Source organism: Bombyx mandarina, chromosome 04 (genome assembly GCF_030267445.1).
Source record: "Bombyx mandarina strain Sakado chromosome 04, ASM3026744v2".
NCBI classification, from domain to species: domain Eukaryota; kingdom Metazoa; phylum Arthropoda; class Insecta; order Lepidoptera; family Bombycidae; genus Bombyx; species Bombyx mandarina.
Genome location: NC_143211.1, coordinates 10,669,315 through 10,691,250, shown reverse-complemented (window position 1 = coordinate 10,691,250; position 21,936 = coordinate 10,669,315). Strand labels below are relative to the sequence as shown.

Here is a 21,936-nt window from a genome sequence, read left to right as displayed (position 1 = left end):
CAACCTGCATGGGTAGTTGGAAAATTCAGAACAAGACCTTAAGCCTAGGCGTTTGAGTTGTTGGCCTAAACCGCCAACATTAATTTAAAAGTACCATCTTTAAAAAGACAATAAAATTTAAAAGGCCCTTAAAACCAAACATTACACCTGATCCTGAAAAATTCTAGACTAAATCTGTCGTCAACTGTACGACGGACCTTTCTAGTCTTTCTCTCATTATTAAAACAAAGACATAGAAAATTCAATTAGCTCATAAATATTATTTTAATTAAGGTTTCGTATTTCCAATAATACATTTTTAAATTTGCTACAGATTAATAAAATACGTAATAAAAATAATGACTATAGAAAAAGTTATCCAAAACGCGGCATAATAACAAGTCCTACGTGCTCACGCGGCCGCAATGCCCAAATCAAATCCGACACTGGCGCTGGTTAGTAGTAGTACCTGTGTTGTAGCTGTCTCTGTTGTGAAGCAATCATGCGTTTCGGTTTGAAGGGCTGTGGTTATTCAGAAGTGATTGACTTCGACCTTGTTCCTTAAGGTAGTACCGATTCAGATTGTGGAATCCCTAAGCTTTAGTATTAAAAAGTGGGCCGTGAGATTGAATAGTACTCATCTATGCCATTAAATTAAGTAAAAGTTGAACACAATCACTACACGTTTGTGTACATTTTATCAGACTGTGTACCCTCTGTCATCAACATGATTATCAGCACTCATATGGTGTGTGTGATTTTTCTTGTTACTGGCATCGTGATGAGATGGACGGTCAATCGGTTATTGGCCGGTTGATGCGGTTGAGCGGCTCGGTCAAGGCGGCAGGCGAGGCGCTGCGGTAACGACACGGATGTCTCCGGATCGTTCGTAGTCCGAGGCTCAAGCGACGTCATTGTCACAATTCATTTCCGTTGTGCAAACATCCTAGGGTAAGGTATCGAATAATTTAAATCACATCACAATGTGGGATTGAACAAAACGCTCGTTAAAGAAAAACAATAATTTATTAAATATATTAAATAATAATTATAGTTTACGTACGGATTGTAATTCATTGTAAGTACAAGTACATGTTTTATAAATTGTGTAATAAGACAATTTCATAAGAAAAAAAAACGTTTTTTAAAAGAAATAATAAATCTTAAATCGTTCAATATGAAATTCCTTCCTGATTCTCAATCAAAAGAATCCTGTAGGTGCGTATATCCATACCGCAATCCGATATTAACGTTATGGAATACCTTTCTGATTTGTCGTTTGAAGGTATAGTGATCGGCAAAGGCGATTGAAAATTAGAGTGTATTGTTAGTTTTAGGTGTTCCAGGCGAGGTTTGAGCGTGCGCGATGTCACACGATACGTCGTTTCACTTCGCAGGATATGTTTGACTTCTGTAATGTTCGTCCCTCCTTCTGCTAGAAGCATGCCCAACACAATTTTGCCTGTTACCGTTTCTAAAACAATAAGATAAACTATATATGTTTCTCATGATTCAGGATATTATAAATTAAATATAAATTTTAAATTATTATATTACTAGCGGCCCGCCCCGGCTTCGCTTGGGTAGTAGCGGACGCGATGTAAAGAATTTTTTTTAGAAAATATAATAAATATAGTCTATGGCACCCGGCGATAGTGTAGCTTTCCAACAGTGAAAGAATTTTTCAAATCGGTTCAGTAGTTTCGGAGCCTATTCAATACAAACAAACAAACAAATCTTTCCTGTTTATATTAGTATATAGATATAGATAAGATTAGCATTAACGTAATAGCAAAAATAAAAAAATATATAAACTATTTAATATAGATTCATGAAATAATAGGTACCCTGTTCGCGGGCGCTTGTTGTGTACCCAAGATTTCCATTAATGAGCGATACCTATCAAATAGCTAATCAAAGTTACGTAATGTGAGTAAAATAATTACCGATTAGACGATCGAAAACATGCATCATGTTTTCAGTAGCGTTTTCGAGTAAAGCGTGTCGTAAAGCTTTTGTCATTAATTCATTTCTATGAGGTACAGTTAACACTGTAGTTCTATAGCATTCGCAAGCTTCGCCGCAGCTACAAGGGTCCAAAGGCCAATTTTGTACTTTAGCTTGAAGCATATCCAAAGGTAAATCCCAACGCGGCTGCGTTGTTACTTTTATAAAGAACTCGCCAACATCACTTCGAAACCAAATCCATGAATTCCCAGTTTGCGTGTTCAGGCATATTAGTTGTAAAAATAGTTTATGCTCTTGTGTTTCTTGACTGTTTTCTTTTGGTATTCCGCCCAAAACGATTTCATCATCGATTATGTTAAGACGCCGCACGCAGAATCGATCCTTACTTTTTGGTTCAAAATTAACGGGTATTGCTGGTTCGTCGTCCGTTATATAAATTTTGAAACTTGCCGTTGATGCGAATGGTGATGATACTAATATGTCTACTTTATTAGGCCTGTAGAGAGGACCGGTAACCTTACATTTCCTCAATGGATTTAAAACACCAACTTTTCCCTTTAACTCAAAGACAATATATGTGTCAAAAATTCTAGTTTTGTTATAACCATGAATTAGAAGTAGACAATTTTCTTCTTCAACGAAATAAGCCGTATATTTGACATTTAAAAAAATTTTCTTACCATTATCATTAGAAGCTGATTTTTCTACAGTAAAATTGCTTCTTTTAGCATTTAAAATATTGTAACTGAATATTAGTGTCTCTTGGTTTGTCGAGCTAATAGTCACTTGTCTTGTTGAGCTTCGCAGAAGAGGCGGCTTAAATTGAACTGTATCTTTAGGTTTTAGCATAGGCAAAGCTACGTAAAGGTGAATCGATAAAAATAGCATTTGCAAGAAATTAGGACTCTCGAGATCTTTACTGCAAAGTGGAAAATATAGTCTCAATTGATTCATAGCGTCTATAATAATACATGCATTGTGTATTATATCTCCACCCTGACTTTCCTCGTCAACATCACAAAAAAACGAAAAATGCTCTTTTAGAAATGGACAATTATTTAAGATAGCTGAAGCTATTGCAATGCCGTCAGATAAATCAGTTGTGATATTTGTAATTATTTTAGTTGGTTTCTTTCTTCCAGGAATTAAATTCTTTTGTTGTGATGCTATTTGTTCGTTATACCAATCGATCACTATTTTGACTATATCTCTGGATTGAGAACTGACACAGACACATTCGAAAAAGCAACTGTCGAGAATAAAAACTTTATAACTCTGTAAAATTAAATCTAGCCAGCTCTGTTTGTTTAATCTATTATATAAATTAAAATCGGATAATAGTTCTTGTGTTAAAACTATGTCGGCATTACATTTTGAAGTCACATTTTCTGAATATGCCACAAATTGTTCGTAACTTAAAAGGAATCTAGCTTGCAACACCCACAAATTAGCACCCCGAGAACGAAGTAAATTAATGATTTCTTTGTAAGTGTCATGTATCTCTTTCACGTTTTTAAAATTTTCGTCCACACCTTGAACTCTGTAATAAATAGTAGAAAGAAAGATAAAAAAGTAAGATGACAACAACTTAGCAAGTAAAACTGAAGTAAAACTGACTGAAGCTAATTTTAATAATTAACGCTCAGAATAAATTTTTGGGCAAATTAGATGTGTAATACAAAAACGACGTGGAAATCAGAATAGCTTATTTTAAGAAAGAGAAAAAATTATAATAGGTTACAGTTAGGAACTAACAATATTTTTTAAACTTACGAAATTTTCCTAATGTGTTTCATGAGTGGACTGGCAATTCTTCTCATAAAATTAAGGTATGAAACGTTGATCCCTTTCACCTTCACTCCTCCAGACTGTGATGTTAATGTAGATGAAATAGCATGGAATGTATTGGGAATTACTGGATACAATTCTCTTCGAAATCCTTGTTGAAACATCCATGTTTCCAGAAAACTTGTACAAGCCTCCATATATTCATAAAGATTTGATTGACATTTTTGAGGGAAATAAGGATATGGATTGTCTTCAATTTGTACATACGTGTTTGCGTGTAAGGTTATTGGACAGTACGTGAAACAAAAGCTGACTTCGACATCGCATACTGAGCCACAAACATGATTAAAATTCAGAGTTAAGTTACGTGTATATGGTGCTTGACAAAGTATTTTTATTTCGACTGTTACCACAGTATGCTTTTCTTCATTAAGTCCTTCTATAACATGATCGATAAATGACACTTTTAGATTGAGCTCCTCTTTTGAAACACATGTAAATGATTCCATATCTGTTTCAGCTTCTAATTTTAATCGGATTATTCGAATGATTTCGGTACCCACATAAATAGGTGGAAGTACTATTCTATTAGTGTCAGCATAAAATGCGGGAATTTGTCGTTTTCCGACAAAAGTTAAGTTATAGTACGGTATTGTCATTTGCTTGTCTAGGAATAGCAAAGCAGTCGCAACAAATTTTCCATGACCTTTAGGGTGAAATTTTACTAAAAAGTCAACTTTTGTATCTCGATCTAATTCGAATTTGATAGAAGTTTCATTAGTTAACGCCTCTGCATCTTCTGTGCAAAGATGTAATGTGAAGTTAGGATTTAATTTTGTTGTTAATATAGAAATGTATAAATAATACTTGGAAACATTAGTTAGCGAAAACTCTAACGTATTGTTCCCATGAGGATCAAAATCAATTTCAAATTTGTCTACAGAGAATACAATCCAAGGTACTGTTATTACTCCTGTTATCCGACAATAAGTAATGTCTTTATTGACAGACTTTAATTTAACTCTGGAGTTGTTTTCGTAGCATCTGTTTGAAGAAAAATATCAAAAATAATTAAATAATGCAAAACTTCAAATTCTACAGAGTACTTAAATCCTTAGATACTTACTTTTCATATTGCTTTGTGTAATATTGAAGTTCTGTTGATAAAGAGTTCAGAACTGGGGGACCGAGTAATTCATTTATTCGAAAAGGTAAAAAAATATCATATTCTCTACGATAAACATCATATACTTTAACGTAAACAGTTTTTGTTTGTCCTTCGTGAACGTCAAATTTTGAGACAATTTCTTTTTCATTTCCGTGTGTAGTATATATATCAAACATGCTATCATCTTCGGTTCTCAAAACTTCAATCGAACATTTGGCAGGACTCAAATTCTGAAAAGTCACTGGTACGTATGTTATAGTATAAGATGGCACTCTTGTCATACAGATACTCTTAGGATGTATTACTAGTTTTGGTTCAACTACATTTCCGGTTATAGGTAAATAAACGTTTTCTTTATTATTAATTTTCACATTGATATCTAAAGAAAACTCCATAATGCAAGGAATTTTTACAGTTATTTCGAAAGTCATTATCATTTTTGGTCTAATTATTCCACTCATAGGTTCAATACTTAGGCCAGGAATTAATGGTTCAACAATGTGAAAATATGCAATTTCTCTAGAAGAGTTTTCCAGTTTTACCACTTCTTTTCGTTCTAAATTTAGTGGAATATCTTTAAATAGTACAATGGATTGCAAAAATTTTATTGAAAGTTTTCGAGTGAGTATATTCAGTTCCAGGGGTATAATATTCTCAGTACTACCACTCGATATAAAATCGACTTCATGTATTTTCGATTTGGAAGGTCTGCAGACGTAAATTATGTCGCAAATTCTACAACTATGCTTAGAAATAAAGCCGTTTTTAGGAGTAATTTCAAACGGTATTTCTGGAGGCAAATCGTTCCAATTAAAATTCACTGGTAGATTAAAATTATTAAGAATTTTAACTGGAACTGAAGTTACAAAAATTTCTGTTCCTGTCATGCCAAACTTTAAGTTTCTGTCTTCTATCATTAATGTTGGGTTTCCAACTTGCAAACGATACTGATGTTTTCTATAGAATTTTTCATTTATTATATACTCAAATATGCTCGTATTATTCCCTTCAATGTACCCTAAGCATAACAATTTTATATTACTTAGCGACGATGATTTTACTTTTACGTTAAAAGTTTTTAGTTTACTATCTGTGTAAAATATCCTCTCATCTTCAAGTAAGGTAATGATAACATCATCTTTAGTATTATTTTTTATGTAAATTTCCTGTTCTCCATAAGTCATTAGGCCAACTCTCCCAAAATCAATGCAATTTGGGGTAATGACAATATTAAAGACATCAAACGTGGTCATTGCTCTCTTATTTTCAATACAAAAATTACCCACTTTCTTACAGCTCAAAAGGTCCTCATATGAACATCGTTGTTTGCCAATGATTGTTTTCTCAAGTGTTTTCTTTGTAAAGCGTGATTGTTTACAGTCTTGTAAGTGATCGAATGCTATTTTTTGTCTCAAATTATGTATTTCAATTTCTTTACCAACGTAGGTGTACTTTTTATCTTGTTCGTACAAGTTGTGTAATGACGTTACACTTACATGTTTTGTGTTTTTAGGAAATTTGACTCTTAGCTTGCATGGTATTTCATATATAATATAATTTTGAGATTCAAGGTCTGTTGATTGTAATGAAATGCTACCTTTCTGCTTAATTGCATTGCTATCCAATGGGTTGGTTACGTAAAAAGTTATAGTATTGGAAACGTTCATACTTGATGGTTTTGCGATAACATATAACTTCCTAGAACAATTAGGTGGTATTGAAATGCATTCTGTTGTAACTTCAAAACCAACAATTTTCTTGTATTTTATCATGACTGTTAGTACAGTGCATTCATTCTTCAACTGTATACATTTCTTTGTAGACGTATTTATAAATATTTCACCAAATTCAATTGTATCTGGGTAATGAGTAATTTTGCAATGTTCATATTGTCCACTTATGTAATATCTCCCTATTTCAGAATGTTCTTCTTCTAGACAACACTGTATTCCGTCGGTACGAATCAGGTGTAGGTCAATCACAAACCTGTTATCAGTATCGTTTATTTGTTTGATTTTTGATATTGATTCGTTTCTTGGTGCAAAATTTATTTTAAGGCTTTGGCTGTCTATCTGGGTGATACTAAATGTTCTATGCGGTGCTGATACGTTCCGAGCATCTTCAAATCTCTAGAAATAGAAAATTTGTTCTTGACTACATTTTTACGATTTCGTTGTTATTTTTCATGGAACATATTTTTAATAAATAAAAATATATTCTATTATTAAAATATTTTCTATATAATAAAATACTTTTTTTTCTGCCTTGTTATTATAAATGATTAATGAAGTTTAATTATTTTAATTTTAACTATTTACTTATTTAGAGTCTATTGTAGACAAGTGTTTTTAGGTTGTATACCATTTTATATGTATACATCGCAGTATACCTAATCAGGTCATAAATTCTGTCACATGTTTAATGTAAAATAATTGAAACAAGTTTATTCATTATGTAACCATTCATATACCAAAATGAACTTAACAAAACATAGATTCTTATGACACTAAAGTTTATTCAAAATGACCTCCGTGATTTTGAATACAGGCCTTCAATCTGCGCGGCCAGTCGTCTATCGCAGCACGAACGAGGTCCATTTCAATATCGGCGGCTGCCTTAATCAAGGATGTCTTGAGTGACTCCAAATTGGGATGAGGCTTTGAGCACGTCTTTTCCTCCAAGTGTTGCCATATCTTGTAATCTAACGGATTCAAATCTGGACTGGAGGAGGGCCAGTCTTCGTGCCGGATGAAGTCGATTTCACGCGCCGCCAGCCAGTCTTGTGTGCTCTTCGCTCTATGAGCTGGCGCCGAATCTTGTTGGAATACCCAGTGCCTGTTATTGAACATGGTATGAGAAACAGGTTCCACAAGGTTCGTCAGGACTGTATTTTGATACACAACTGCATTCGTTTTTACACCTTTCTCACAAAAATGTACCTCTGTTAAGCCCCAATAAGAAACTCCCAACCATACCATGAGCGAGGATGGAAAATGACCTCGTTGGACACGCGGAATACGGTTGCTCGCTTCTTCACTACTGTGTGCGTACACCTTATCATTTTGTTTGTTGTAGCTCTCTTCTACGGTAAAAATTTTTTCATCCGAAAAAATAATTTCCCGATATTTTTTCCGCGTACCGCTTCAACAAAGCGCGGCATCTCTTCAGTCTCAGGTCCATTAGACGAGCATTCAAACGATGTCCTGTTTTTCTTCGATATGCCCGAAGCCCTAAGTCTTCATTTAACACCCTTTTCACCGTGGTTCTGCTTAACCCCATCTGAAGGGCCAACAGTTTCTGCTTACGTTTGAGATTTCTTTGAATTCGCGCCTTCACAGCTTTTATCACTGCTGGAGTCCTAACAGACCGAGGGCGACCACTTCTTGACCTTTCATCTACACTAGAGTCTTCATTGTATAGTTTGATGGTACGATAAACGAATCTTTTGGTTATATTAAAATTTTTCAGTATGTTAAAAATTTGAATTGGCGCGTAACCGCAACGATGCAACGCAATAACTGCAACACGGTCTTCTTTAAGCGTCCACTCCATATTTAAAAATGAGTAAAATTCTAAAAGTATACATTTTTATTTTCATGAACAATTCGAAATTCGAATTCAATAAACTTTTTTGTGGCCAGCATTCTAAAAGTTTTTACTGTGTGACAATACTTATGACCTGACTAGGTATATATAAAATTTGATTCGAGCCCTACACAAAAAGATATATATAGCAAAAATATATGCAAATATATAAAAAGATATGTATAACAAAAAGTAATAGGAAAGAATGATGATGATGATGATGATATCGCAGTATACAAAACAGTATAGAAACAAAACTATAATGTACCTATTCATAATTCTGTTGTAGATTAATTAATTTATACAGAGTTTAGACATTGTTTATTTGCGTTGATGGGCAAAAAGCTTAGCGGTCGAATTGAAGATAGCCTTTGTACTTAAAAATAAAATGCACCTCGACACATGAGGATAAAGTTTCCATTGCACTGGTATTGGTCGCATCGGTCTTAAAGGTAATCACTTCCGATTAGGGACCGGGGAAATAAAGTAGTAGTAGAACTTTAAGCTCGTGCTATAAGATACCACAATTCTGCTTATCGCAAGGTAATCTCTAGTTCCTTGCGAGATGAATGAAGGATAGCTATCCTATCCTTATCGCTGTGCAATTGAGATTTCTATCTTACGTCCCAGCATTAATAAATGCATTCTGTGCAACTTTTTTTTATTTTTTATTGTTTAGATGGGTGGACGAGCTCACAGCCCACCTGGTGTTAAGTGGTTACTGGAGCCCATAGACATCCACAACGTAAATGCGCCACCCACCTTGAGATACAAGTTCTAAGGTCTCAAGTATAGTTACAACGGCTGCCCCACCCTTCAAACCGAAACGTATTACTGCTAAAGTCTTAGCTTGTTATCGATTGGACATGGGTTTATTCATTCTTTTACTTCTAAAAGGGTGGTAATGTTACCATTTATTGAGTAGAACATACTAGTGCCATGCGAATGATTATTAACTATTAATAAATATAGAATAACTACTATACCACTAAGCGACCTTCGTGCTTAGTTTTAATATAAGCACACTTGTTTAAATCTACTCCAACATTTAGAATTTTTGTCATTGATAATCCAACAAAACAAATAGGGAATTCGATGACCTCAAATCGTTGAAAAATGTTGTCTGGGTTAAATCTAGTACATTGCATGGTAATAAAAAATAACTAATTTTTTGCTGGTTGTCATTGTCTGACAATGACGTATATTTTGGCGGATGCTTAATAACACCAAGAAGTTAATCGCTTTTTTTTCTTTAACTCTATGCTTGACAAATAAACAAATCCTATATAAAAATTAAAATAACGTAGTCTATAAGTACAAAAAAGAAGTTTAAATCTAAGGATAATCTATTTAACAAAGCTAAGTTACTCCTTAATTATCTTTTTTGTTAGATGCCTAGGAACGAAATACCCTTGCGAACGGGATAACCTGCTGGAGTAATATTGTAGATGGATGTAAGTACCCGGGGTGTGTCGTACGACTCTGGTAAATTAGTTCGGGGCGGGGGAGCCCCGCTCGTCGTCACCGCGCCGCCCCGCGAGCGCCGGGGTTTATCAGATTTAGGGGGGTAAAAAATGACTTCTCAATGGAAGGCAGGAGGGCGGCGCGCGGCGAGAGTTGGGCGCCGAGGGGCGGGCGTGGGCGGTACCGCCACGTGGGCTCGGCTTTCAGGAACGCCGCGACGCTCGCTTCACCCGCTTAGGGTACTGCGATCCTCGGCAACTATGTGCAGATTTTCGGAATGAAACAGTATTTATATTTTTAGTGCGGGATGTTAAAAAACGCTGGAGTTAACATTGAATGTGTACAGTGTGTTTTACGAATCTGGTGGTGCCATGGAAAATGCATTTGGTGATGTTATGACTGAATGTGAACAGCGACGCGAAGGACCTATGGATGCAGGAGCACTTGACACTATACATCAGCTCGACCCGCCACCCCCTGATGTGCTACTGGCGTTGTTAGCAAGAAATAAGGCACTCGAAGGTGATAAATTTTTTACCCAAGCGTTTATAATTAACAAATAACAACTTCTCAAATTAAAAAAAAAAACAAATACCTACGGTACACAAAACAGCATGTCTGCTATGTGAAAAACTAAAAAAGCTATGTGCCAAAACTAAACTAGGGGTACATATTATTATTTTCTTAGGTTTTCACGAGTCGCGAACATAATAAAACAGCTTTTATGATTTAATCTCGCATTTCTTATTGTCTTTTTATTATTCCGGACGTTTCGAACAAGTTACGTGGCCCTAGACATGACGAATAACACGAGAATAAACCTTAAAAGAGGTTTTAACTAAGTAAGTTCATTTTTGTTAATCTTCAGACAACTTAAGTTCAAGGAACTTCAACAAACTTTAACCATTGTCGATGACGTTTTCGACAGCCGTCAACTACAGACGCGATGACTTTATTAGCGTTAATATCGATGTTATTAGCCAGTCGTAAACTAAAGCTATGAAGATTCGAAAGTGCTTGAATTAAACAAATCTATCCTTTCCTTTCCACTTTCCATTTAATCCGTTATGCCGTCATGCGTTTCGGTTTGAAGGGCGGGGCAGCCGTTGTAACTATACTGAGAACTTAGAACTTATATCTCAAGGTGGGTGGTGCACTTACGTTGTAGATGTCTATGGGCTCCAGTAACCACTTAACACCAGGTGGGTTGTGAGCTCGTCCACCCATCTAAGCAATAAAAAAAAAATAACAACAGCTAATTTCCACAAAATAAACCAAATTTTTCACAAAGCACTCTTTTTATTTATTCATTTTTTATTGCTTATATAGGTAGACGAGCTCACGGCTCACCTGATGTTAAGTGATTAACGGAGCCCATGGACATCTACAACGTAAATGCCGCCACCCACCTTGATACATGAATTCTAAGAACTTAGTTTTTACAGTACAACGGCTGCCCCACCCTTCAAACCGAAACGCTTTACTGCTTCACGGCAGAAATAGCCAGGGTGGTGGTACCTACCCGTGCAGACTCACTATACGTCCTACCACTAGTCTATGAGTCTATAACAGTCTCTTCATTTAAAGTGACAACTACTATTTCAGAGTTAGCAATATCTTGTGCACCAAAATGCGTTTTTGAAGGTTCAATTCGTTTTAACGGTACAAGAATAAAAACTTCATACACCCAGTCAAACGATACTGTTTTTCTCAATATACTTCATGGATTAGTATGACCTTATACCGTAGTGAACGTATTTGAAATACTACTGGCTCAAGGCAAATAGAACATAAATAATCAATACGTTTGCTCGAATCAAACGATTGAAGCTATGAAATAGGTTTTTACTGAACAAATGGCTTAAGAAAAACTCTTGTTATATTGACTTATCGTAACGTATTATTTGTTCTTTTTTCTATAAAGACGAAGGCGTAACTTTGCCTTTTGTAACATCGATGTTCATATAGCACGCTACAATTAGCACCGGGGCGGCACGTGTCATGGTTTTGGTGAAGGTTCGCCACGCGCGTCACACCACTGTGCACCATTCTAAGGGTTTACACCCGCACGCCGTACGGCTTCAAATAATCAAGTTAAGTGCTCCTTTCCACTAGTTAAACAGGAGCGCCAGTGTTTTTTGATTTTAACATCAGACAAGAGCTAATAGGCGGCAGGCAGTAATATCGATAATAGAACACTTAGTGAATTATTCAAAGTATTTATTTTTAAATATTTTACTGTCAAAAGATTTATGTTATGTGGTAAAATAATAAAACCACTTATGTACTGGAAATCTTAATAGTTTTACTGAAATGAAAGTTTTAATAAAAGTTTTAAGGTTAGGTGTATTTAGGCTTTGTAGGGTTCTGACATTTGATTAAAGAAAAAAACAAAAGCTCCTACTTTCCGTCTCTCAACACTTCAAGCTATAAATTTAATTTGAAAATTTGCAAAGAGATTAAAGGAAACAAAAGGAATATCTCATCAAAATTTCAACAAAAAAATTAATATCATGTGTTTATGTTTCGGTATGTTGCAATGAACATGTCATGTTTAAAGAAAATAGAATGTCTCTAAAGCAGTTTCTTTGATTATCTTTCAAAAGAGTGGTATGATAGGCATCTAGTGGAATACATTCAAAGTGGGTTAGTTTCCATCTTTTACGTAAGCGTTTTAATTACCGTAAATTAAAACGTGAGAAAAGTCGAGCCCTTCATTGTTAGGTTTTTTCAGTAAACAAGGGAAGTTTGCGGGGACGTCTCCTATTGTATTAAAACATTAACACCGGAACTGGTCACGTGGCGGCGTGTGCGCGTCCAATCGAAAGTTTCCGGTCATGTGGAATACTTTTTAAACTATCAGTGCGTTTTGAAACTCCTTCAATTCTGTCACTGACATAGTGTTACAAGACCGTATGGCTACGCACTATTATCATGCCTATAAATGCCGAAATATATGGCAACACATTCAGTGGAACTCAACGACGGACTTTTTGGCGGGAACGCGAGCAGTGAAGTTGTGTGATTTGTTTTATTTTGTCTATTTAGGTTGGTTTATGGTGGTTTGGTTTATGGTTTATTAAATGTTTAATATCTGTGAAAGTGCACAAATGTGGGAAAATGAAACAAAGCTGCTGGACGTAACTTCTCGGGTTCCTCCAAAAAGTCCACTGAAAAAATCTTAGTAAATGACCACCATTTTACTGCGATTATATTTCATCCCATATCATCTCATTTCATTAAATTTCATCCCAGTTGATTAATCTCAAATTAATCATCTTCATTTCATTTCACTCCATATTATCATTTTTCATAAAATTAAGAATAATATAAAGTAAAATAAGACATGACTTAAAGGTCTTAGTTACCAGGTCATAAAATCTCTTAAAAAAAAAAAAAAAAACTCAACGACGCTAAATAAAACATTAGTAGCGTAGTACTTAAAGATAGCGCTTTGTACAGCATCACAAAAAATATGGTTGGAGTCCAACTACTTTCTATCTGTTTGTTATAAGTCCAACAATATGAAACATTGATTTTGACAGAAAACCATCTGGTTGTAAAAGTAGTATTTGGTAATAAAAAGCGATCAAATAGGCGAAGGAAAGAAATTGAACAAATCCTGTTTCGGATGCCAAGTTTCTCAATAGTCATTAGGGTCATTAGTAACAGGGGCATTATTCAGCTTCACTGATAATTTGGTAGAGTGCTAGCCATCAAGGAGTATTTTAATATAAAAACGCAAAACAAATTGGTGGTAGGACCTCTTGTGAGTCCGCACGGGTAGGTACCACCACCCTGCCTATTTCTGCCGTGAAGCAGTGATGCGTTTCGGTTTGAAGGGTGGGGCAGCCGTTGTAACTATACTGAGACCTTAGAACTTATGTCTCAAGGTGGGTGGCGCATTTGCGTTGTAGATGTCTATGGGCTCCAGTAACCACTTAACACCAGGTGGGCTGTGAGCTCGCCACCCATTTAAGCAATAAAAAAAAAGGCATCATGAAGGCCCAAGCGTACCAAGATGCGATTCTCAAAAAGGAGGTTAAGTATTTTAGCAATATTATCTTCTATAAAGATGAATGAACCATTCAGTAACACTCAGCATCTGGTCGAAGCGTTCCTTTTGAAGTCGTTGTGGCCTAAACGGATAAGACTTTTAATGTTCTCATATTAAGTTATTAGTTAGTGATGAAATCCCGTAGGCGAATATCAATTTCTCACGAACTATTACTATAATGTATGTACAGCATGGTGGAATAAAAATTAAATGCGCAATAAATACAATTTGGGTAACTAATCGTAGGATTTGGAATCGGCACGGGTAGATACCTACCACCACCCTACGTATTCCTGCTGCGAAGTAAACCTGTGTTTCGGTTTGAATGGTTGAAGAGCTAATTGAGATTTTGGCTTAAGGTCTCAAAGTTAGTGCGAGTATTCAAGTTGTGGTGTCGATTCCAATAACCATTTAATACTACGACCAGGAATTATACAAATTAACATTTTATTCCCGTGATTATTATTAGATACAATGATGTTGTTTATTATTCATCGTAGACTTTCGCAAGTATAGTCTAGTTACGCTTTAACCTTAAAAAACAGTTCACGCTTACAAGTTTGGCACCGCTGCACAGTCGTATCATTCGATACGGGCGTCTTATTAATTATAGACGTTTTAACTAAAAAAAATGTTCGTAGCTGCAAGTTTGACAGTTGGATCATCCTCTACATTCGTCTTGCTCATTATATGCCACAAATACTTTATTATGAATGCTTTAAAACTGTTGTCTACTCTCAAAACATAAAAATGGGCACTCCCGTCTAAAACAATTGATGGAAGCAAAGTTTATGATCCGTTACAGCTTTGCTTGGGGCCGGAGTCATCATCCACTCTGCGGGGGTCGACATCTGTCGGACTGTGACCCCACTTATTAGCCACCCCTGGGCTACCTTTGCCCACCTGATATGACGATTAAGTACTGAGATCCTGATAACTTACGACTCTTGGGAATTGTTGCTATGTTAATTAATTCGGTCACGTGAATTCTGTATAAGAATTTCATGTTGATTGTTTAAATACAATAGAACCTTTCTTTTTATTTTACTGTATGTAATTAAAGGAAAGTTGAAGATTACAACAATGTTCATGGATTTTTAAGAAACATCTTTACAGGTTAAACTTTCTAATAGTGTTAGAAAGCTTAGTGAAATCATTGATGTACAACAATCGAGGGAAAAAATGTACAATACAATATATTTTATAATTTTATTATAGTTTAGTTTATTTTTTATTATTACGACTGTCTTATTACCAGATTGTCATAATGAAAAATGTAAAAAATGGAATACCTATTTTTTTAAATCAGGCATATTTTTCTCAGATCCAACGAGTAATCGAAATTAATTCTGAACCGCTGGCTTTATTTGAATGGCAGCCCTCGGTATGTCATAATTTCAAGGATTTTTGCAGAGGGATTCTTTGATTATAGGAGTACAGAAAGGGCTTCTGTTCGTCGAATGGTGATCAACTTTATCCCTTTGTTAGCGTTTTAATCAATCAAAGAAAGCGCCGCCTGTTCGGTTCGGCTTACGAATCTGAATGGTACGACAATACATTTTGATTATCTTTCGAAAATTCGAGTCACATTTTCTAAAAGCACATTTTCTTTCTCAAAAGGTAGTGGAAAGTTAGGAAGACAACAACGTTATCTGTAACGTTGTTGTTTTCCTAACTTTCCACTCTTACATTCTCTTCTAACAAAGACAGTGATGTCAAATAAAGGGCTCAGATTGTCGCATTAGTAAAAATATTGCCGTGCAACATATTCGTGTCTAATCAAAACAATATTGTGTTAAATAATACAATGACTATCGAAATATCCTGATTTAAATGATAGGCGTAGCAAGGTACAACGATGAAAGATGTTATCTAAGTGAGTATTTTTGCTATTTCGTACGTATTAAAAATAATAGTGGGTGTGTAGGGTGCGTGATGGGTAATAGGTAGCTTGCTGTGTTATGACTTTTATTGATCGCATGTACGAGTCATTTTAATAAACGTATCGAGAATGTATCGTTACTTCAGTTTCAAAGGGTAACAATTAAAAAATATGTTGTGATGAGATATTTAAGTAGTTAAATGACTCATGATAGTTTTTGTAAATATATTTTATTCCATTCTTCTTATTTAAAGAGACGAAACTGCTGAGTAGGAGGAGTACCTTATTTCTTCTAATTTTATGAAACGATTTATTTTGGTTTATAACCATAAAATATTTTTGGAAATTAAATTAAATTCTTTAAAAAATGCCTCTAAAAAAACAGGAGAGAAAATATAATACATAAAATTAATGTTAACCTTGAGGCCTCGGTGATTGTGATAAAATATTCGATCACTGAACGAATACTAGTAATAACATTATTGAATTATGTCAGTACGTAGCTAAACTTGCCAATCAGCAAATATCAAATTCTAAAGGAGAGCGAGTTCAATAATCTAATTGATACCGTAACTCAGGGTATTAAGGAACCATTTCATGATCTAGCATTCAATAGTCACGAACCAACATAATGTACCTCAGACTCTTGAAGAAGATTTTTTTTATTTTTTAAATTACACATAAAGGTGGTAACTACCCGCGCTGACACACAATACGCCACATCAACTTTTTACGTACACGTAACACGTATTTATGCTTTATTCTTTAGATTTTTGCGTTTTTAAATTGCTATTATGAAGTCGTCGTGGCCTAAAGGACAAGACGTCCGGTGCATTCATGTTGAGCGATGCACCGATGTTCGAATCTCAAGCAGGTACCAATTTTTCTAATGAAATACGTACTCAACAAAATTAAATGTTCACGATTGACTTCCACGGTGAAGGAATAATACCGTGTAATAAAAATCAAACCCGCAAAATTATAATTTGCGTAATTACTGGTGGTAGGACCTTTATTACTGGTGGTAGGACCTCTTGTGAGTCCGCGCGAGTAGGTACCACCACCCTGCCTATTTCTGCCGTGAAGCAGTAATGCGTTTCGGTTTGAAGGGTGGGGCAGCCGTTTTAACTATACTGAGATCTTAGAACTTATATCTCAAGGTGGGTGGCACATTTACGTTGTAGATGTCTATGGGCTCCAGTAACCACTTAACACCAGGTGGGCTGGGAGCTCGTCCACCCATCTAAGCAATAAAAAAAAAGTACTACTAATATATTAGGTAATTTGCAAAAAATAATGATTTCAATTTGATTTTTGTGTTTAATTGACTGTTCAACTTATATACTGATATTCGTTTCGTTATATATTATGAAGATAAGATTACAGCAGTCTGGTTTAACTATAAAATCATATTTTTTCACATAACGACAAATTCCCAACTCAAATATGTACATTATAATTCTATATTCCAAATTTACAATGGACAGATCTAGTCTTCTCTATATATTTTTTCTCTCTAAGATAATTTTATCTGTGTAAGTTGTATTAACTATAATTAAATCTACACGGTACAACAAAATTTTCTCTCCTTTACGCTAAAGTTGAAATAGGTCCCGCCTTCATGTTGTAAAGCAATTAATAAAAGCCACCAATCAACCTGAATGGGCCGGTAAAGAGAAAATTAAGGAGACGCTCGACCTCGGTTGCTCATTACGGAGCTGTATTAAAAGCAAAGGCCCTTCTGATAGAATATGCATTTTTACGAGCGCACGAGGCGCTTTCTCGTGCATGTTTGATGGGTGCAATCACAGCGCCAGCCCGCCCCACCGAGCGAGCCACCTGTGCCACTTCTCGGGTCGGCCTTAGGGATTCTTCGACAGATCTTCAATAATATTATTTCCTCAAATCTTAACTAACTAATTTAAAATTGTTATTCCTTCTTTTTGTTCTGGAATTTACCGTATCATTTGCCGTAGTGCATTTTGTTTTTTCTTCTTTCAACAAATGAATATTTGCTTCTTTTTTTTTAATTTTCGTCACTTTAGATGACACTTTAATGTGGCTGTCATTATGTAGGCTTATGTGTATTACAGAAGGGCGGGGTAGAGTTGGGAGAGCAGGGAGGGAGTGCTGTAATCAAGAAGAGTACCCCCGTCCCCAGACACAAGCCTCCGTCCCCTCTCCCCGTCTTTGCGAGGGCAATGCCTCAAAACCTCTATTGACTTACCGTTCGACAAAGAAATATATTCACGTTTTCTTTCTTGATGTAAAAAAGAAACAATTTAAAAGTACCATACGCTTATTGATATTCTGTGGGCGAATACATTTATTTACTAAATTATTAAAGAAAAATTATTTTCTTATTGTCTTAATAAGTACTAAACATTTTATTTCACTGAATATACTTATGAAATTATACGCAATCATGTAGTACCGTATATACTCGTAGGATAAAATGTCAAATGACAATTTGAAAACCAGCGTCAACTTTGTGATACTTTGAATACTGTTAGAAATAACAGGAAAACGCTGTCTAATTAAAGCTATATAAAATAAAATAAAATTATGGTAGTCATACACGAAATGCTTTCTAATATCCAACATTTGTGCCAACAATTGGAGTGTAATCCACGGCTTTTATCGAACAACAAAAGTTGACCTGTCGTATCGTCTGGTCCGTGTGATATAATGGACTGATTTTAGGGTTGCGAGGAAAGCAATGACAAGCCGAAGTCCCCACAATACATCGTCGAACTCTGTTATGTTTGCGTACAGGCACCTCAATTATATTGCATTATGAGCTGTACCTCTTTCTAATACGGATTATATTCCTATCGAGTGAAAGTAAAAATTTGGCAAGAAATCAGTTGCCATGTGCATCCTGCGCCGCATGGCGCGCTGACAGCACCATGCTATTATAATTAAACTCACTGACACTGACTTACTGATCCTTAAAAAAAACGTGAAGTCAACAAGGTAAAACAGCAATCATTGTTTAGTTTGAAAATGTTTAAATAATAGAGTTTTAATTATGTAAATTGTGGTTGCAAGGTAATGTAGGGAGTCGACATGATTTCCACAAAATTAGGTCACAAAAAATTATCTAGCACTCAACTCTTAATTCTTATAGTTACCCAAAAACTCAGTTATATTTCATTCTGTTTTTTAAGGCAAGGTCTCTATCCTGATTTCCATTTCTTGGATCAATTCAAGCACCGTGAACATTTAGTTTTTACAATAATTAAAATTCAGCACATAAAGTCGCAAATCGAGCTATTAAGCGATATAATAGCTAATACCATTAAGCGATAAATGCAGCGAGCCGCGTATGAATAATTCCATTGGATGGATACAATGTACGGCTTTCGCTAAACGGCTCCATATTTTCAAAATCCCTACAGAGCAATAATATTCAATGAGTTGTATGAGATGGCTTTATTGTGTGTCCGTTAGAGTGACAGAGAAGTTTTATGAGGGACATTGCATGGCAAATCCTGGAGATTAGCGAGACGAGAGCGACATGTGGCCACCCGGCACTTAGCACTCCCTGCGTGCGTGCCCTCCTCGGAGTCCCTACTCGTACATACCTACACAAAGTTACGGTGAAATCTATGTGTCACTTTGAAAATTATGCTTAGAAAATACTTTTGAAATACCGAATTATACCTGTTCATCTTTATTCTACATTTTAGTTATCTATTGCCGAAAATAATAATCCCAGTTATTTTACAAGTAGTTCTAACGCTACAATAATCTGTCCGGCTGCGCATATGCAACTCCAACTTCCTCTGGATACTACTCCTACTTTGGTATTATCCTTACGGATTGGTGGTATACCTACCTTGATTCTTCGGTTACTTCAAGCGAGATAACAATGTCAATTCAGGGCGAGCATTCACGTGGTGGCGAGTACTACATCAGTTGAGCACTTATGGTAGGGTATAATATCATAAGCTCACACGGAATGCTACCACAGTAACCGTATTTGTTGAGCTCCCTATACTCGTCAAAGTCATTCTAAGTAAGCCCATAGGCTTAGCTTGAGTTTCTCGGCGGATCTTCTCAACGGTCACGATTCCGATCAGGTGGTTTTTAGGCCTTCGTTTAGCAACTGCCCCTGAGCTACTAGGTCTACTATAGATACGTTTGGGATGCTGTTAGCAAGCTAGGGAGGGGGCTCCGGCTGAGCCCACTCAGTCTGATGAAGCCGGAAAGGCCTACGGAGCACAAACAGCTCCTAGATCCCAAAAATCTACCAAATAATATATAACAAAAATATGCAGCAGAATAAATAGGTAATACATGTCGATTTCTAAGTTTATAATGTTCATTGTCCCAATGTAATTATGAGTAAGTACGTCCTTCACGTTGTTGCGTTCAAAGGCTCAATTATTGTAACAACAAATGTGCCTATAGGATGTCTCATCTATATACATAGGTATAGAATAGCCTATCGGCCGTGTCCTATCATTTTCACACGCCAACTAACTTTAATCTCATCCCTTATCCCAAAAAATTAAAAAAAAGGATCAACGCCGTCGTACACTAGAAACAATCTATGCAGCAAATTCAAAATGTCACTTTATTTTTAATATACACTTATTGTATGTAGTATTTCCTTCTCTTATCGCAAAGCGTGGACTTAATCAAAACAAATTTTTACGTTTCATCCTCGCTTTCTTTACGATTGACAGTCTGTGGCCACGAAAACTAAAGTATTCAAAACGACGGAAATAATAACAATAAAAAATGCGAAATTAAACCGTAAAATCAGTTTTAATTACACACATTTATTAGCTTTGATGTGTCTATCTATGTAACCGATAGTTTTTCTATATCATTTTCACTAACCTCAAGACGTCCGATTGAAACTTGAAAATCTGCACACGTATCAAAATCCGATGTCAATAAAATAAATTTCATAATTTTGATTATTATTTGATTTAAAAAATGAGACTTAATATTTTTAGTATCTCTTGTTATTTATTTATTTAACAGCGTTTCTTACCTCTTAACTACATTTACTAATTTTCTTACGGACGAAGCTATGCAAAGTATAATAGAACAATCAATAAAAGTTAATGGAACTCGAAAAACGACTATACCTGCAACGTTACCTATAATAATAACTGTTATCAGCTTTCGCATCAAATTAATAAAAACTACCATTATTATTATTCTTTAAAACTACCATTACAATTTCAAGTAGAAACATATCATGCACTAGATACACACTTTCGTCTATAAAGATGATACGGGTGATTTGCAAATGGACGGATGACAAGTGCTTTTTAAATTCACAAATGAATGAAACATTTGTCATTGAGTGGTTCGTACAAAGGGAGTTGACAACAAGTGCTTGTACTATATTCATTAGTACAGCGATCCGATCTTTATTTGGGCGCGGTGTGTGTGTGTAGTACCTAGCCTGTATCTAAGGTCGCTACGGGTCACTTGGACTGTGGGCCCACTCGGTGGCATCGAAGCGTGTCGGCTCATAGCACTACCGATGCGACGCCATATGTTGCGCGCATTATCGCTCTATGTTCGCTCCGCACCCCTTCAAGATTGATGACGATTCACTTCCATGAATGCATTCAAATTTATTAAGCCATGTAAATGTTATGCAATCACTTAGCCAAATAGCTCGCGAAATTTTGTTCACACCTATAAAAGTTATCACTTTTTATTATTACGAGGCTTAACCTCAATATCTACATATTGTTTGAAGAATAATCATTCTTTCCAGTGAAATCATTTTGTAAATTTCACACACTGTTTTTAAAAAATATTGTGTCTTCACATGTCTGGTTGGCTTACATAAAGGCTCGTTAAGGTATTCTCACCGTCTTAATCGAGACAGCGCAGATCGTTGTCAGGCCGTTGAACCTCAATTAGCTATTCTCTTCATTTCATTAGGTTGTTCTCGCAAGTAAATTTTCTCAAGAGTAGCGCGCAGTCCTGCAGTCTCCCGCTTTGTTAACACAAGGAAGGAGCTTAAATTATTAAATTATCTGATTTCTCCATTACGCAGTTAGTCTTTGA

The 21,936-nt window shown here is 35.6% G+C and overlaps 2 protein-coding genes across 3 annotated transcripts in view; one reads left to right on the top strand and one right to left on the bottom strand.

The window, feature by feature from the left end:
- Window positions 1-1,055: 1,055 nt before the first annotated feature.
- LOC114252061 (cilia and flagella-associated protein 47) lies at window positions 1,056-9,892 on the bottom strand. Its single transcript, XM_028186544.2, has 5 exons — window positions 9,475-9,892; window positions 4,862-7,032; window positions 3,721-4,779; window positions 1,926-3,487; window positions 1,056-1,453 (listed from the first exon to the last, which is right to left on the bottom strand). Exons 1-5 carry the CDS (start codon window positions 9,634-9,636, stop codon window positions 1,152-1,154), a joined length of 5,256 nt encoding a protein of 1,751 aa, XP_028042345.2. The 5' UTR covers window positions 9,637-9,892; the 3' UTR covers window positions 1,056-1,151.
- Window positions 9,893-10,177: 285 nt separating this feature from the next.
- Lim3 (Lim3 homeobox protein) overlaps window positions 10,178-21,936 on the top strand; it is a 56,023-nt gene continuing 44,264 nt past the window's right edge. For both annotated transcript variants that reach the window (XM_089727058.1, XM_089727057.1), the window contains exon 1: window positions 10,178-10,474. In XM_089727058.1, coding sequence (XP_089583184.1) covers window positions 10,324-10,474 — 151 coding nt within the window. In that variant the 5' untranslated portion in view covers window positions 10,178-10,323. The remainder of the gene's footprint in view (window positions 10,475-21,936) is intronic.

What these genes read in the sequence shown, in the direction of transcription:
- LOC114252061 (XM_028186544.2), bottom strand. Translation starts at nt 9,636, where the DNA reads ATGCAATGTACTAGATTTAACCCAGACAACATTTTTCAACGATTTGAG. An exon ending in AGCACGAAGGTCGCTTAGTG is followed by an intron (nt 7,033 to 9,474) that starts GTATAGTAGTTA and finishes TTCTATTTCTAG; the next exon opens with AGATTTGAAGATGCTCGGAA. An exon ending in TACACAAAGCAATATGAAAA is followed by an intron (nt 4,780 to 4,861) that starts GTAAGTATCTAA and finishes TTCTTCAAACAG; the next exon opens with ATGCTACGAAAACAACTCCA.